General features: G+C 37.4%; 1 protein-coding gene across 2 annotated transcripts; it reads left to right on the top strand.

The window, feature by feature from the left end:
* LOC129446020 (uncharacterized) lies at positions 1–17,136 on the top strand. Of its 2 annotated transcripts, XM_055206980.2 has the most exons (3): positions 8–120; positions 274–348; positions 15,409–17,136. In XM_055206980.2, the coding sequence occupies exon 3, from the start codon at positions 15,415–15,417 to the stop codon at positions 16,747–16,749; it is 1,335 nt and encodes a 444-aa protein (XP_055062955.2). In that variant the 5' UTR covers positions 8–120; positions 274–348; positions 15,409–15,414; the 3' UTR covers positions 16,750–17,136. The 2 variants fall into 2 exon arrangements, with proteins under 2 accessions (XP_055062953.2, XP_055062955.2); XM_055206978.2 differs by lacking the exon at positions 274–348 and having other exon boundaries at positions 1–120.
* Positions 17,137–18,046: the final 910 nt, after the last annotated feature.

Genomic DNA, 18,046 nt, shown 5'->3' with positions numbered 1-18,046 from the left:
AGAAGAGTGACGCTGTGTTGTTCCTGCGGGTTCACGTGTGCTCTTTTAAACTGAAACAGCAACGTTTATAGACGGACAATAGCGAGCAGAGCAAGGAAATTTATCAGTATACGGGCATTGGTAACTATACTTTTACTCTTTATCACCATTTAAACAACTCTCAATATTTTAATGCACTTTCACCTGAGGCATGTGTTTGTGCGCGAGTATTTTAAATGATTATGTCACTGTTAGAGTTGATTCTGACTGAAACACTGCATACTGTCTGCTCAGATCAGATATAAAGCTGAAGACAAACATGAATGTATTTACTGTTGATGTTATAGAGAAGAAGACAAAAGGAATTAAGTAAGTCTTTATTTTAAATCGAGGATGTTTACAACAAAGCTTATCATCATCTTCTGCTTTATCATTTACATTTTTCTCGTTTACACGTTCAATCACTTTGTTTACTGCACTTATTTTTTGCTTCAGATCTATTTTTAAAACTTTAAAATTGTGCTCATATCATGTATTTATTTAATGTTGTTAAGTCTACAACATTTTATTGTTTATTGTGTGAAGCATGTTTTTGTCTTTGGCCTATGAGATTATAACTCCATCATATACCAATTTTATAAATAAAATTTTATTTAACTGAGCTGTTAAAGGAATAGCCTACTAATTTTCAATATTAAAATATGTTATTACCTTAACTAAGAATTGTTCATACATCCCTCTATCATCTGTGTGCGTGCACGTAAGCGCTGGAGCGCGCTGCGACACTTCGATAGCATTTAGCTTAGCCCCATTCATTCAATGGTACCATTTAGAGATAAAGTTAGAAGTGACCAAACACATCACCGTTTTTCCTATTTAAGACGAGTAAATATACGAGCAAGTTTGGTGGTACAAAATAAAACGTAGCGCTTTTCTAAACGGATTTAAAAGAGGAACTATATTGTATGGCGTAATAGCACATTTGGGAGTACTTCGACTCGGCGCAGTAACACCCTCCCTCTCCCATTATGAGAGGGAGAAGGGGAGTGGACTTTTCAGGCGAGTTTTTTTCACTGGCCACAATTTTGTTGCTGGTAAAATACATTTTATATGATTAAACTTGACTTTGGCATCCTAAAATGACTTAAATTTGAGTAATTGTACTCGATTTAGCTAGATTAGATGCAGATTGACTTTCAAATGCAGACTGACCACCCAAGTTAAGACTACATTATTTAGCTGTTAATATCAGTATAGATCATATCATATATTTAGGTGCATGAAAACATGCTAGAAAGGCATAAATCGATTAACTTTAAATTAATATATTAACAGTGGAGCGCAGTGTAGAAGATTAACTAAAAAGATAAACACAAAAACCCTAGACAAACTTTAAATATTTATTATCAACAGCAGTAAAATGTATATGCTTGATCACGTTTTTTGTTAAAAGTTATTTAAGGCTTTAAATAGCAAATGTCGAGAGGGTATTATTTTTGCACAAAGTAGCCTACATTAAAATGATGCGCGAACCTCTCCTCTTGTGGGTTTCCTTTGATTTTGGACAAAACTGGGACGTGTGCATTCAGGTATGCGCCATGAATTTCTCTCCGCTCTTGCCCAGAGAGTTGATGCTTTAAATCTCTTCAGTCGCTTCCATGCAATTGTTTTATATTTCCCAAAGTTTGCATGTATGCGCTCAGACTGCGTCCCGTGCATTCGCAAATCCTTCAGCTTTTGCGCTCTCTCTGGTAAAAAGTTGGCGCTTGGTCCGCAACTCAACCTCCGCTGCGTCGCGCGCGCGTCTCAGTACGTTGCGCTGGTTGCTGGGAGTGCTCATGGGAGTTGTAGTTTCCCAGTGTCATTGCGCATTGTTTATAATTTCGCATACCTTTTAAGAAAACTACAATTAAAAAACATTCAACCAGCCAAAGTGGCTAGTTAAGCCTCGCTTATGGTCGCGCTTTGGTCCGCAACGCAAGCCTCCGCAGATCGCGCGCGCGTCTCACCAAACGGACACGGCGTTTATAGTTAACACGCTCGCTGTTGCACTATTTTTTGAATCACTAGGCGGCGACGCGAGCAATAAAGTCAAAAACAAACACAAAGAAGAGGATAGAAGACGTCGTCCGCTGGAACAACCCTGGTGCTTTTAACATTAGAGTTTGATATATATAAATATGAGAACATGAATAAAACAACAATCTTTTAAATATGTCTTTATTAAACATTATCATTTCATTAACGTTTTTACTAAACAAACAAGTACAGACATCTTAAGGTTTGTATTTTATTCCTCATCCAGTGGTTCATTCAATACAAATATAAGCCAAACATTCTGAATCATGTAAAATAATTCGTGTTTTAAACTGCAAAGTTTCCATACTTTACTTCCAGATTGTCAGATAAATATATACATTGTTTTGCTTGGATTGATCAAAGAGATACGTCACAGGCTTGCCTGCTCGGACAGAATCGCCTGGAGTTCGGTCATTTTCGGATGCAGAGCCGTGCGGAAAGTTACAAAAAATGCCGTGCACAGCGCAACGCGAAATGGGGTCTCGCGCGCCACCGCCCACTCCGCGTTAGGGGTGGAACGGTACATGTATTCACTTCGAATCGGTACGGGGGTCGCAGTTCGTGCGCGAATTTAAACGGAGAATACACGGTATGAAAATAAAAAAAACTTGCGTGCAAAATAATTAATGTAATGCGGAACTACTGTTAGATCCGCGGGTTCTTTATGGACAGCTAATCTGTTGCCCCGCTTTAGCTCTGAAGCTCTGATTGGCGCCGATGCAGCGGAGCTCTGCCTATGTATGCGCTCTATTAGAGCCCGTCTACATTCTGGCACTCAGCAGTTTTTTGTAAGGTCGACATCGGTCCAGTCAGTTAGTGAGCAGCGATAGCGAGGATGGCAAGTGGTGTTCCACAAGAGTTAGACGATCCGCCAACCTCTTTAAGATCGCAAGTTTGGCAAAACTCCAGTTTTCCAGCCAGTCACAATAGTACAGGCGAGAGAGTGGTGGAAAAGACGAGGACTTTGCGTCGGCGTTGTTCAGTAGTTGTTAGGTATGTGAGTGGAAATACATCTAATCAGCGCCTCAAGTCTCACGCATTCACCTTAACACACGCATTTCAGTCAGTTCACACGACTTTGTATTTGTCACGCTGAGAAGTAGGAGATAAATTGTCCTGCTAATATAGAATTAATGGACGAGGCGCAGTTCTGTCGAGTTCAGCTGCTTTTTAAAGTGCTCAACTTTACGCAGCGCCATCAGCGTCAGAGTACCTCGAGAAATCTTGCGGAGGAGGCTGATTTCAAATCGCTCTCGCGTTACTCTGACGTCATCCACTTGTCGTTTCTTGCAGCGCCTCGTGAAGTCGTACACACCTATTAATTCATCCTACAAGCCTATTTTTTTGTTCTTTAGTACATTAATATGAAATAAGGCCAAAATGTAATTTTAAAATGTATTTAGGTAACACCACTTGTAATACATTTGAACCCATATTTGTATGAAAGATGAGTACAAGATTACTTAAAGTGGTATAAATTTTTGAAGATTTTCGAGGTTGAAGGACATTAAAACAACGAACATAGCGGTCAGTAACGTTAAGCAAGCGTTTGTTTTGAAAACTCTAGAAATGCTCAAAGCTGCGATCTATATGTAAAATAATCCACTCATAACTAATGAAATGGTTATTTGTGTAATTATTATAATAAGCGCCAGTGAATCCACCGCAGGTCTTCAACGAAACTCTCTCTATCTCTCCCTCTATCAGTGCTCATGCAGCCGGTCTCTGACGGGCAGAGGTTTCTTGAGGCGCGTGCAACGGGTCGCCAAATAAAGAGTTCTTCTCACACATAATGCTAATAGTTGTAAACTTTTCTGAACTTTAAGCAAGCTAAGAAAAAACTCGTGTTTATATAAGTGACACGTGTGCTGCTGGAGCGATGTAGTTTGACGCCTACTTCGTAGGGGTGGGCGGTATGAGCAAAAATTCATATCAAGGTATTTTTCACTCTTCAGCTGGTATAGCGGTATTACGGTATGTTGCCATATGAGATAAAACATTTTGTAGTCATACTGTAGTAGTTAAATTACTGGCAAAATTTGTATTTTAACCTTATGTTACTAACAAGTGAGGGATTGGACATTAGACATGATTGTTTTATCTTTTCCCATTTTTTTCTTTAAAAGTGCCATTGTGTGGATGGGTGGACTCATCTTCTTATGCATATTGTCACTAATATGGGAAGTATGAAAGTATGGAAATTAGTATGGTCATTTGCTAGTAGGCTATGTGCCTTGTTACAATGTTTTACGCTACATCCAACAACTTTAAAACTGTGTGCTGTGTATATCTTGTGTCTGTTTGATTTATAAATATACAAAGAACAAGATTTTCTTTTTGTTGTTAATATGACATAATCTGATGGAAGATGCCATCTCACTTTAAATTATTATTAATCACTGAACGCATTAATAAATGCAGTTTATTAATACAAGTTAGTATATTAATAAATGTATTTATTGCATTTAATTTAAATTTAGATTTACAGTGCCAAAAACACTTCACTCATACGTTTTTATGCGTAAATATGCACTATGTATTGTTTAATAGCCTCTCTAATTAATAAATCTACATTAAGAAAACGAAATTTACCATTAAAGGATGTTTTTAATGTGTTTGATATGTTGCATACGTTAATCCGCTAAAGGACTCGGAAAGCGCTATTCATTTAACCGTAACTCCTCAATCATTTGCGCCATCACAAAAGGAATGGTTCCTAAAAAGAAGATAAATTGCACTTTTTGGCAAATTATGGTTTATTACGGTAATTTCTTGCTTTCCGTCCTCAATTCGCTGCTGTTGTCTGGTGGAGAGCGCGTGCAGGGCGCAGTAGAGAGCAGATCTAAGTGAAAAGCGAGTAACACCGTTAAACGCCTTTGAAGCAGTGAGGTAAAAAAAGCCTCCTAAATGTATAACACTGTTGACGCGCTGTTGGTGCCTTGGGACTCGACAGCCCGACTGTTTAAGTTAATTTTCAATAAAGCCGTGTTGATTTTGTTCGCTTCTGGGTCCTCTTATGTTTCAGAACCTGATAATGCTTAGGTAAGCCACTGGCTTGTTTCTCGCCGAACTCGCTGTATACAGATCACAACACATGAAATATAGTCTTTGGCAGGATTTGAGTGCACTATGATGTGCATCCTCTTAAAAAAATGATGATTAAAAATGGATTGAAGTGCGATCGGAGCTTTTCGTTTTGTGTTCTGTGGACAGCGCATCTCAGGAATGGAAGTATGACTTTTAAGACTTGGGTAACTCCCGCGGGGTCTTGGAAAAATAACATTCAGAAAGTTAAATTTAAGTCCTAGGATGAAGATCTGGGCGTTTTAAGGCCTTGGATATTACTTTTTGAAGGTTCGTTTTTTTAAAGGAATTGTCTACTCATTTTCAATATTAAAATGTTATTACCTTAACTAAGAATTGTTGATACATCCCTCTATCATCTGTGTGCGTGCACGTAAGCGCTGGAGCGCGCTGCGACGCTTCGATAGCATTTAGCTTAGCCCGCTTTTCTAAGCGGATTTAGAAGAGGAACTATATTGTATGGCGTAATAGCACGTATGGGAGTACTTCCCATTATGAGAGGGAGAAGGGGAGCGGACTTTTCAGGCGAGTCGAAGTACTCCCAAAAGTGCTATTACGCCATAAAATATAGTTCCTCTTTTAAATCCGCTTAGAAAAGTGCTATGTTTTATTTTGTACCACCAAACTTGCTCGAATAACTACTCGTCTTAAATATGAAAAACGTTGATGTGTTTGGTCACTTCTAACTTTATATCTAAATGGTACTATTGAATGAATGGGGCTAAGCTAAATGCTATCGAAGTGTCGCAGCGCGCTCCAGCGCTTACGTGCACGCACACAGATGATAGAGGGATGTATCAACAATTTTTAGTTAAGGTAATAACATTTTAATATTGAAAATGAGTAGACTATTCCTTTAACACCCCACGGGAACCCTGATAAGTGCAAAAATAGAATTTAAAATATGTAACGCCGGTATCAACGGTTTTGCAAAATCCATATCATGGCATGACACAATACCGGTAATTACTATTATACCGGTTTATCGCCCACCCCTACTACTTCGCTTATAGTACAAACATCTTTGATCAGAAAGACGAGAAAGAGACGCAAATGTTAATGTCTAATAGAAAGAGCGTCAAGACCTTAAAACAGACAGCTCCGTCTCTCATATACAGGTATTTATCCTGTCTGTAGGTTTGTGCATATATTTATACCTGTTTATTTTACATACTGCCTATTTTTAATGTAATGTATGCATAAATACAAAATACTACGCATACTATAGCTTAAATAGTCTATAAAATTAATAACTCAATTAAAAACAAGATTCTGTCTATCAAGACTTAATTTGTTGTTATCCTCTGGGCATTTTCACTTTAACATTATTTACTTTAAATTGTCCATATTTTAAATCTGTGAGCAGTTAAAAGCTATAGTGAGTGGCAAATAACTGCACATTTTTATAATCCAAAAACAATATAAACTGAAAAACATGTATATGAAATATACCGTTACGGTGAAATAAAATGACTCATATCTTCCGCCCACCCCATCTGGCACCATTTCGGCTTTTTCAAAAACACTTATCTAAATTTCGAAGATCAGATCGGATCTAATCAAAGCGAACAATGATAACCGATTCAAGATCTTGAGAATCTGAATCGAAACCCAGCCCTAGTCTGGCGCTATAAAGAGAATCAAATCAAATTTACTTGACCTTCAAGGGGGGCGGGTTGAGCCGTTAGGAAGGCGGGGCGCCCCCCTTATATAATGGTAGGGGAAACACTGATATATGTAAGCAATAAGGTACGAGAGGCTGTGCTGTATCGTGAATAAGTAACGGCTACAACCCCTTCAGCCGTTGCTTATTCACGATGCAGCGCTTGCCTCGAGTACCTTATTGCTTTTATAAAACGGTTACCACACAATATTAAAGTAAAAAAAATATTAGTGCAACTTTCATGAAGTTAAATCAATAAAAGCATTCCTTCCGCTAGAAAAAATAGTCCCCAGTGACTGCGAACAACAACATGAAAACTCAAATAAAAACAACAAACTGTTCTCAGACTTTGTCTCATTATATGTTTATGTGTTGCTAAGGGTGTTGCTAAGGGCGCAGTGATATTAAATAGAACCGTTTGGTGAAGCGGTCATAGCAGTGTTTTATTAGGTAGTAAAGCCCGGAATACACTGAAGGAATTTTGCCCTCTTATAAGATCATTAACTTGTCACACTGTGCGACATGGGTCGTTTGAGCTCGGGTACGACGGGCATGTAGACTGTACAATGATGACACAGAAGCTTCTGCGGCAGCGTCACATGTTGCACAACGTCACCAGTATGCGCTCGTGGTAAACAAATACCAGTACGCAGGTCGTAGCAGCAAACACACTGTGCGGTGATCATGCTGAATTTCTGACACTGTCAGAAAACTATCGTAGGCTATCTTTGGACGCAAAACCGGAAAAACGTCTGTCTTTGAAGAGCCACGAGAACAGAAATCGTGGCAATTGTTTCACAATGGCAATCTTTCGTCTGGGACAGCCAATAATCGTGCAGTGTATCCCGGGCTTAAGGCGAATTATAATAATAATACCCCCTTAATCTGCACTATCCAACCACAGCCATTTAATGCAGAGAGAAAGAGAGAAAGGAAAAAATACTTGACAGCACAATTAGTGCCTATGAGTTTCAATGACATGAGTTTCAGTTACAACAAACCACCATCATTGTGATCAGTGTTTGCATTTCATCACCTCATTTGCATTTTAAACGACACACCCAAAACGGCACACTTTAGCTCAGGCCTACAAATTAGCAATTTTAAAATACTATAATAAATGATCTGTGGAGTATTTTAAGCTAAAACTTCACATACACACTCTGGGGACACCAAAGATTTCTTTGACATCTTAAAAAATCTCAAAATATGACCCCTTTAAGTATTTTATTAGTCAAAATCAATAGCCTCTTTCACACAGTAATTCTGGTAAATTACCATGAATTTACCAGAATGAATTTACCAGTAAATACAAAAATGTGCTGTTCACACACGCAGTGACGTTCCGTTATTTTACCAGTAAGACATCATTCACACATCAGTATCAAAATACCGGTAAATTCGTTGAGAAAGCGGAAGTACCTGTAGCACGCGGCGAGCTCAGTGTTGTATTTGTAAACAATCCACGTCGTTCATATCCACGGTCCGTATTTTGCTGTTTTCACGTCTGTGGTAAACAGTCGCGAAGTTGCTCATGACCAAACAACATTGAATGAGACGACGTCAAACCGAAAATGCGTTTTTAACAACACTACTGTTTGCACGTTAGGCTTCACAGAGGGCGTGCTAAGGACGTCGGCAATTCGGCGGTAAGCTGTTTTAAACAACTTTGGTGAAGAAATGTGGACATAAACTTCAGGTGTGCTCAACTTTCAAGCAGCATGTGTGTGGAAACGTCCGTAAATAGTGCGGGGGTAAACGCGTCATCTGTATTAAAACGCTATGATTGGCCCGAAGCTGTCAGCACGGTCTGACGTCGTCCGTTCTAAATGCCGGTAATCCTATAATTTTCGTTCACACATAGCGCTTATCTGTAAATTACTGGTAATCTTACAACCCGTCTTACTGGTAAATTGGGAGCACTGATTTACTGGAAAGGTTCTGTTAACACATGATCTGTTAACTGCAATTTACCAGTAAATTACCAGTAAAGACTGTATGTGTGAAAGGGACTAATGTCTTTATCTTTATTGGCAGATTTTTTTTGCTTGTTCTAAGTACAAATTCGCTTACATTTTATATTGTTGGTCTAAACACTAGACTAATTTTCCTAGGTCATTTTGTTCATCAAGAAAATACATTTTAATTTAAGAATTTTTAGATATTTTTACTGAAAACAAGACAAAAATGCTAGTGTGGCCGCACCAAAAAATATTTTTGTGTCGCATACTTAAAATAATAATTCAAAAGTCACAAATAATTGTACACATTTTATTCATCATTAGCCTGTCAGGGCTCTGGTCTCAGATATTTCGGCATAAAAACGTCATTACATTTGCATTTTACATAACAATGATTAATAACTTATTTTTTATTTTTAAGAATATTTTCATTTTATACAAATCTATCTTAGTTACTTAGTTAACTAAATATTAATTTCATATCTAAAAATACAGAACAGTATAACAGTTTTTGTATGTGAACAATGCAATTTTATAGACTATTGACAGGTTTTCCTGAGATTTTTACTCTAATCTTTGAGACCTGACAGGGTAAGATGTTATGTGTCTTATTTAGAAACTTACTTTAATCTCGTCACGTTTTCATAAACCAACTCAATCGCGTGGCATCACTTTGTCTTGTACTTCGTATGCGGCTGCGCACGGCAAAACAGACGCGCACGGACTTGAATGGGTGCGTGGACGTGGACATGAATTGGTGCGTGCACACGTCAGTGCGACTGCTGCGTCGCATTTTCAAACGTGAATTGGGTAACTACATTGCAAATAGATCCGTTTGGCCGCGATTATCTTTGTAAAGGAATACACTAGTTAATTGCTTAAATGTAAACTTGAGATTTACACAGGGGCACGTGCCCCAGTAAAAGGGGTCTAGCGACGCTCCTGCTTTTATGTATGAACACATTTAGATATGATCTTGTTGCACAAAATGAAATAAATGCTCTAGCAAAATTAATACATGAAACACTTAGAAATTACATCTAAAATAGTGCTGACAATCAATTAAAATATTTAAAAGGGGAGTTCTATTAAAGAATATATATTGCTTGACTTGCAATGCACATATCTGGGGAAGAGTGAGAAAGTCGCAGGATTTAAATCCAAATGCTTTATCTCAAATATCAAAATATTCGTACCAACATGTTCACACTTTAATAACACCAAAAACTTGATCACGTCATTATAAATCCAAAGTCCATTAGCTACACAGGTACAGATGCAAAAATATAGGCTATAATATATAATTGCATATTTGTATAATTGTAGTTTGTGCTTCTGTCAAATTACAAATATAAATGATAACAATAGCATTTTAACAAAGTTTTATTCTCACACATACTATAGTTGTGTGTGATTTTGTTGTTGTTGTTTTTTTTACTTAAGGGGGCATCACCGTAAAAGTCCACTTAGGGCCCCCATTTGACCAGCAGCTGCCCTGAGTGTGTTTCTGCTTCGACTACTTCTGTTTTGATAATGTAGACTCTTTTATAAACTGACAACTTAGTCACTTACTCAGAGGTTAGTAAACTAATTGTTTGAAAGGGGTTTGGCTAAAAGAAAATGTTGGTTTCGTCTATACTAGGCCTGTTGCGACGCGTCGAAATTCCGTCTACATCATATTTTTGAGTCGATGCTTCGCAAACCATTCAATTTAAGGCCCAAAAAAATGAATGATCACATTCGTCTAATCTTTTGTAACGATCCGCTAGCTGCCCATCCCATAAGCAGGCTGTCAAAAAAACGTGTCTCTGTAGTAGGCCTGTCACGATAACAAATTTTGCTAGACGATAAATTGCCTCAGAATTTATCGCGATAGACTATAACATTGATGCTCCGTGACCATTATAATAATGCAGATACACCTTTTCAAAGATCTATAAACTTTTATTTCTAAACAATAAGTAATACTGGAACTGGAAGACATATTAAATATCCACAAGAAATGAACAAAATAACAGGATGATTGCGTTTTAGGTGCATATGCATGTTTGTCGTGTTGCCACTTTTAAGTGCTACGTTTTTACCACAAATGCGACATAACGGCTCGTTCAGGTTTGGTTCACCTCGGTCATTAGGTTTAAATCCAAAGTACTCCCACACTGCAGCTGTAGCGTTTGGTTTTGAAACTTGGCTGTTTACACGTGGTATAAGTGGACGAGAGAGACATATCACGTTTACACCTGGTATTTAAATCCGTCTCTTTTGTCCACTTTCGACCGCTTCTGTCCTGAATACTGTGAGGGGGTGGTCTGTCGAGTTTCTCCGCTGTCATTTAAACACCAGCGGGAGTAATTATGAGTTTATATGGACCCAAACTAATATTATGTCCACTGCTTGTTTAGCAAGTAAACATGCTGCACAGTATTTTCTACATGTATATGTTAGAGCTTTCTATGAATTTTAAGCACAATTGATGAAATAAGATCGCGCAACTTTCACACGCTTGCAAAATGAAACTGCGGAGATCACCCGCTTTAGTTTATCAATGAAAGGCTAAAAATAGCACTGTTCGCCTTGTGTCAGAAATGTCAGAAAAGATGTAAAACATTGTGATTCGATCGATGAAAACGCATGTTAATGACAAGTGTAAACAGCCTCTAGTAAATCCATCTTTTTCTCCAACTCTCGTCTCAACTTTTCTCCTGCTACACTCCTCACGTGGCGCTCATCCTCCTCAGTACGCCTACTGTGATAGGCTACGCCAGGAGTCCCCCCTCCCCACACAGATCATGCGACTGACAAATGACTGACGAGGGTTCACTCCTTGTTACTCGTTGCACGGAGCGGTCATCCAGTCTCTTTGGTAGAGAGAGAGAGAGAGACAAGGAAAATAAACAAGCATGCAAATGTGAATTATCGCGGCCTAAAAAAAATGATCGAGCTCAGTTTATTTACCGTGCGATTAATCGATTTATCGTTTATCGCGACAGGCCTACTCTGCAGGCAGCCTGGGCTCTGAGATCTGCACTTTCACCAACCACTCAAAACCAAAATAAAGTTTTCCAACCAATCTCCGATCGGGGATGGCTGTTGTTAGGTAGAAAAAGGCAGTGTCAAACCTCATAACAGTCACACCATGTCGGAGATTGGAATGTCTTTAAAATTATGTAAGTAAAGTCTTACATTGCTAATACTACATGATTTCATCGTATGGCTGGAAGTGTGTCTATTAATTCTCTTGTGGACGACTGAATAAGGTCTACGGTTGGCATTTCTTTTTACAACAAAACCCAGCACCATGTTTTAATTCTTGACGTGATCTTTATGATTGTTAACTGGACTGGATTGCACATTGAACTTGAAAGCGCGACGCTCATATCCGATAGCGCACGTGCACAGGCAGAGCTTAAACGACTTCATGTTCGCGTCTTTTTGGCTTAAACGGACAAATGCGCATATGTCAAAATAGCTGTCTTTGTGATTTTCATAGTAAACATGTGGTTACTGTACGTCTTAAACAAATAAACATTGTATTGCATTCGGTCTTATAATAAGCATAAACTGTCTCTGTCATTAAAGTTAATTAAATATATTAAAAAACGTTTGTATCTTCGTTAATAAAGAATAATCCACATTTACTTTAAAAAAAAATTGCCCAACATCTTTTGTGTTGAGCTCTGCTATTTGAAATAAGTTGAAGGTTTATCATGGAATGTAGATTTCCTGATCTTTTGCCTTCATTAAAGGGATAGTTCACACAAAATTACAATTCTGAAAAGTGTTGTTCTAAACCTGTAAGAATTTCCTTTTTCTGATGAACACAAAATAAGATATTTTGATAAATGATGGTAAGCACACAGCTGATTGTAACCATTGACTTCCATAGTAGGAATAAAAACAACATGATGGAATTTAATGGATATACCATTGTGTGCTTACCATCATTTATCAAAATATCTTATTTTGTGTTTATCAAAATAAAATAAACTTATACAGGTTTAGAACATAAGGGTGAGTAAATGATGACAGAATATTCATTTTTGGGTGAATCCCTTTAACAGAAATACAGCAGAAATGTTTAAAATTCACCCTTATTATGTTAACATCTTATTATGCATTCATTCATGCTTTCTTGATACATAGTTACACATCGTTTTCTTTCATGGACTATGGGCCCCCTAAAGTAGCTTTGGCCACCCCCTGGCCTGAAATCACTTATACATCCTTTAAAGTATATAATTAAAAATGTTTTTGGCATTTATTTGAGATACATTATGGTTTTTATTAATCAACCAAGAGAAAATAATAATTAGATTAATCGTCCAATTAGACATTAGATTAGTCGACTAATTGGAAAAATAGTCGACAGATTAATCGTTTAATAAATAGTCGTTTACCCCAGCTCTAGTCTATACTAGGTAGGTACTTATTAGAGCTGCAACTAACTACTATTTTTTTATATAGTGTTCTTTTTTTATTGGCTATTTAATCTGTTGGATAATCTGTTTTTCTACTGTCTGTCTGATCTGACAGTCATTGTTTGTTTTATTGTTATTTTCCACACATTATCTGTTCTGTTGTCAGACATATAGGGGCAGTTTCCCAGACAGGGATTAGACTAGTCCTAACTGAAAACTCTTGCACTGACATATCTTAAAATACATCAGCGCCCTTAGTTTGGCCTCAAAATGCACACAAGTGATTTTTAAGTAAGGCATGTTTGTTTAAACTAGTTATATTTCCTAATTAAACTAAGGTCTAGTCCTGGCTTTAAGCTAATCTCTGTCCAGGAAACCACCACAAAGACTATTAAAATGGTGACTAAACATGACCCAATAACCTTGTGTTTAATCCAACCAGCTGTTACTTTAACTACTTAGTTACTAAAATCTTGATTTATAAACGCGACATCGCAGACAATTCGGCGCAAATTAAAAAGTTGTCATTACACAGAGTTACTACAGAAGGCATGCGCGGGCATAGGAGAGAGAGAGCTCGCGCACAAGCACATAGAGAACCAGTGTGTGTGGAAAAACACTGCTAACCTTTCATGATAAACTCGAATCAGTCGTCTTCTCTGTCAGTAACATCTGACGTTTACGTGAAAATGCAACTACACAGAGGAATCCGCATGGAAAACACAGCCAACTTTTAATTCTTTCACTCAGTGTCATGTATGAGAGGCGCTGTCGAGGGGCTTCACACAGAGAGAGCGTGCACGAGAGGCACCACCGAGCGCTCACAACAATAAATGAAGCCGTTTTAAATGAAAATATAAATGTAAATGTTGGGGCCTTTTTTGATTTTGTGGCGCACACAAACAAATCTATGTATGGAAAACACTGCCAGGAGTAGAAGCCACCATTACGCGAGATGAATGTAAACAGCGTGACGCGTCGACGCATTTTACACATGTCAACGTATTTTCGTAGTCGACGTAATCGATGACGTCGACGCACCGTTGCAGCACTAGTACTTATAATATATTGACTGTATTAAATAGAATAGCATTAATAAAAAGAGACTAAAATACAATTTCATTGACTAAAACTAGACTAAAATGTCATCATTTTTTGTCGACTTAAACTAGACAAAAATAGTCATGGATGATTCTGACTAAAATAAGACTAAAAATGCCCAGATGTTTAGTTGACTAAAACTTGACTAGACTAAACCGTAAACGTGACTAAAACTAATAAAAACTAAAATGACAGACACAAAGACTAAGTAAAAGACTAAGAAGAGTAAAATTAAAAACAAAAACAACACTAGTGCACATAGTAAAGTTGCCTAATCACAGGCCAGTAAATTTTTTTTTTGCTACAGTCCAACAGCTCAGAGTTCAGAAGTGAGAGGGGTAACTTGATTGCGCAGCGCGTCACCTCTCGTCGTCATGTGCACATTACCTTCCTTCCTGATTTCACATGTACTGACAACGTGACACAGATGAGGAAAATTATATTTGTAATATGCAATTACAGTTGGTCTATTTGCATTGGATTAGTATTACCTAAGGACCTTTTTACAGAAGCCATCAAAAACCCCATTATCGATAGACCTCTAGGGATTTCATACTATTTTATTATTGTTGAGTTTTTCATTAAAGGAACAGTATGTAAGAAATGTATATCAATTAATCATTAAATGGCCCTGAAATGTCACTAGACATCAAGAAATCATTTTCATTTCAAATACTTATATCACTGACAACAGCAGTCCGGCCAGGATATTGTCATTTAAAAAGTGGAGTTGCAGCCCTCAACTGATGTTTATGTTGTCATGTTGTGTATTGGCCACCAGCTGTGTGATTGCAGAACCAGTTTTAGCCACACGTTTTGTGATTGCAATACCAGTTTTGGCCACAATCCTACATACTGTTCCTTTAAGAATACTAATGAACAAACATTTGTAATTAATTTTGTTAAAGATATGGAAAAATTTAATGATTTAACATTACAGACAATTATTCTGTATTTCAGTGTAATTTACTATACAGTGTGTCCTGTATTTTGTCAAAATTTTTTTGTGTGAAGTTGCTTTGCCACAATGCATAACTGTAAATTTTTTTTTTGAGGTTTATAAAACCTAAATCGAATTTGATTGTTTTAAATAAATTTTTGACAAATGTAATGTTTATTTTAGATAACGATGGAAGTAAAAGAGAAACCTCAGGAGGTGGAGGAGAGGCAACAGGAACTTCATGATGTCATCACTGAAGAAAAATCTGACTCCAATCAACATGGAAATAGTTCACAAAAAGGACAACATAGTGATGACGCAAGCATTAACAACAAAGAGACACGTCACACGTGCAAGGAGTGTGGGAAAAGTTATAAATATGCTAAAGGCTTTAAGAAACATTTGGAAACTCACGCTGGAGAGACGCGGTTCAAATGCCATCATTGTGAAAAGAGTTTTACACGTGCAAATACGTTTAGAATACATTTGAGATCTCACCCTGAAGAGACAGCGTACAAATGCCATCATTGCGAAAAGAGTTTTACACATGCAAACGACTTTTCTTTACATTTGAGAACTCACCCTATAGAGATGCCGTACAAATGCCCTCATTGTAATAAGGGGTTTACATACACGTATAACTTAGAGAAACATTTAAGAATTCACCCTGAAGAGACGCCGTACAAATGCCCTCATTGTAAAAAGGGATTTACATACAGGGATAACTTTGAGAAACATTTAAGAATTCACTCTGAAGAGAGGCCGTACAAATGCCCTCATTGTGAAAAGGGATATACATACAAGGATAACTTTGAGAGACATTTAAGAAACCACTCTGGAGAGATGCGGTACAAATGCCCTCATTGTGAAAAGGGTTTTACACATACAAATAGCTATAAGAGACATTTGATTACTCACACAGGAGAGAAACCATACACCTGTCTTCAGTGTGGGAGGAGTTTTACACGGAAAGAGACACTTAAGATTCATGAACAAATTCACACTGGAGTGAAGCCTTACACCTGTCCTCAATGTGGAAAGTGTTTTACAGATAAAGGTAATCTTAAGAGTCACATAACAGTACACACTGGAGTGAAGCCTTACACCTGTTCTCAGTGTGGAAAGGGTTTTTTACGAAAATTAAAATTGGAAAATCATTTGAGAATTCATACAGGAGAGAAACCTTTCACATGTACTTTGTGTGAAAAGAGTTTTAAAACGGAATCGTATCTCAAAGTCCACATGCAGAGTCATTGTGAAGAAAAATCTTTTAACTGTGATGACTGTGGGAAAACATTTGGCTCAGCATATCTCCTAAAACGACACCAGAAATATCATGTCAGTGAAAAGCTCTACATGTGTTCTTTTTGTGGAAAGAGTTTTGCACTGTTGGAATATTTGAGAAAACACCAGAAGATACATACTGATGTGAAAGCTCATGTGTGCTCTGAGTGTGTAAAAAGTTTTTTGACAATCAGAGCCTTGAAAAGGCACCAAAGAGTCCATACTGGAGAAAAACCATAAACATGAGTGTTAAAAGAGATTCACAGACTTGCATTACTTTAAGACACTCAAGAGAGTTCATACTGAAGAGGAACCGTATCACTGCCCTCAATGTGGAAAGAGTTTCACCTCATCGATGGGTCTAATGAATCATACAAAATCATGTTGCTGAAATAGTCACCAAACTTATCCTCGGGTTCATAATTTTTAAGTACAAGTACTTCAGGCTGCATTTTACAACCATTTCAAAATTGCCTCAAACAAATTCATTCTTACTTTGCTCTTCTCAAGGCAAAAAATGAAATTGTATACATGTGGGATCAATGTCGAGAGTAAAGTTTTATTTAACAATATGCCATTCTTACAGGTTATTAACTCTTAAAACCAAATATATCCATTTAAAACATATCCTCTGTAGTGTGTAAATAACTTGAATGAAATGATGGGGTTCGGTGGGTGGGTAGGGAATGTGTTTAAATATTTCAGTGATGCTGTTTTTTGGAGTTTGTCATTGAGCAGGAGTCTGTCAGGGTTGATAACTTACCCATCCCGGACATACCGGTGCCTTGGTCAAAGATTTTTTTTGTTGTCTTTTACAAGTTCTGGGAAATCCAAATTGAGCTGGTTGAAAAAATAAGACATGTACTCTAAAACATACTGTTGGGTTGTTTCAACCCATGTTTGGGTAAAATATGGACAAAAACTAATTTGGGGTTTAAATTAACCTGTACTGGGTTGTTTAAACCCAAAATGTGACATTGTTACAAACTACGGTTTGGTAAAATATGCAGAAACCCAACTGTTGGGTTTAATTAACCTTTGCTGGGTTGTTTCAACCCAAAATGCATAGTTGATGAAACAAAACTAACTTTAAATACAAAAGTAACCTATTCTGGGTTGCTACAACTTAATACAGTATGGACAAAAACAAATTTGGGGTTTAAAGTAACCTGTACTGGGTGGTTTCAACTAGTGCTGGGCGATTTGGCCTAAAAATAAAATCTCCGATTTTATTTTTTTTAATTCGACTTCCGATTTTTTCCGATCCCCCCCCCACTTATTAAGAAAAGCAATAAGTACAAACGGCAGACAAGTTGAAGCAAATTTTGCTTTAATTTATTCAAAAGCAAGACAAATGTAACCCCAATTTATGAGATGAATAATAAATAAATAAACACCCTCTTGGAATCAAAGTCCCAGCTGTGTTTTACGTGTGCTATGATGTTGTTGATGTTGCTATAATAATGCTACGGAAGCCCCGGGCAGCCAAAAATGCGCCATTACAAAAAAATCGAATTACTTATTTTTTAAATCGCCC

This window comes from Misgurnus anguillicaudatus, chromosome 12 (assembly GCF_027580225.2).
Source record: "Misgurnus anguillicaudatus chromosome 12, ASM2758022v2, whole genome shotgun sequence".
NCBI lineage: Eukaryota > Metazoa > Chordata > Actinopteri > Cypriniformes > Cobitidae > Misgurnus > Misgurnus anguillicaudatus.
Note: the sequence above shows the minus strand (reverse complement) of the source record. Positions and strands in the feature narration are given on the sequence as shown.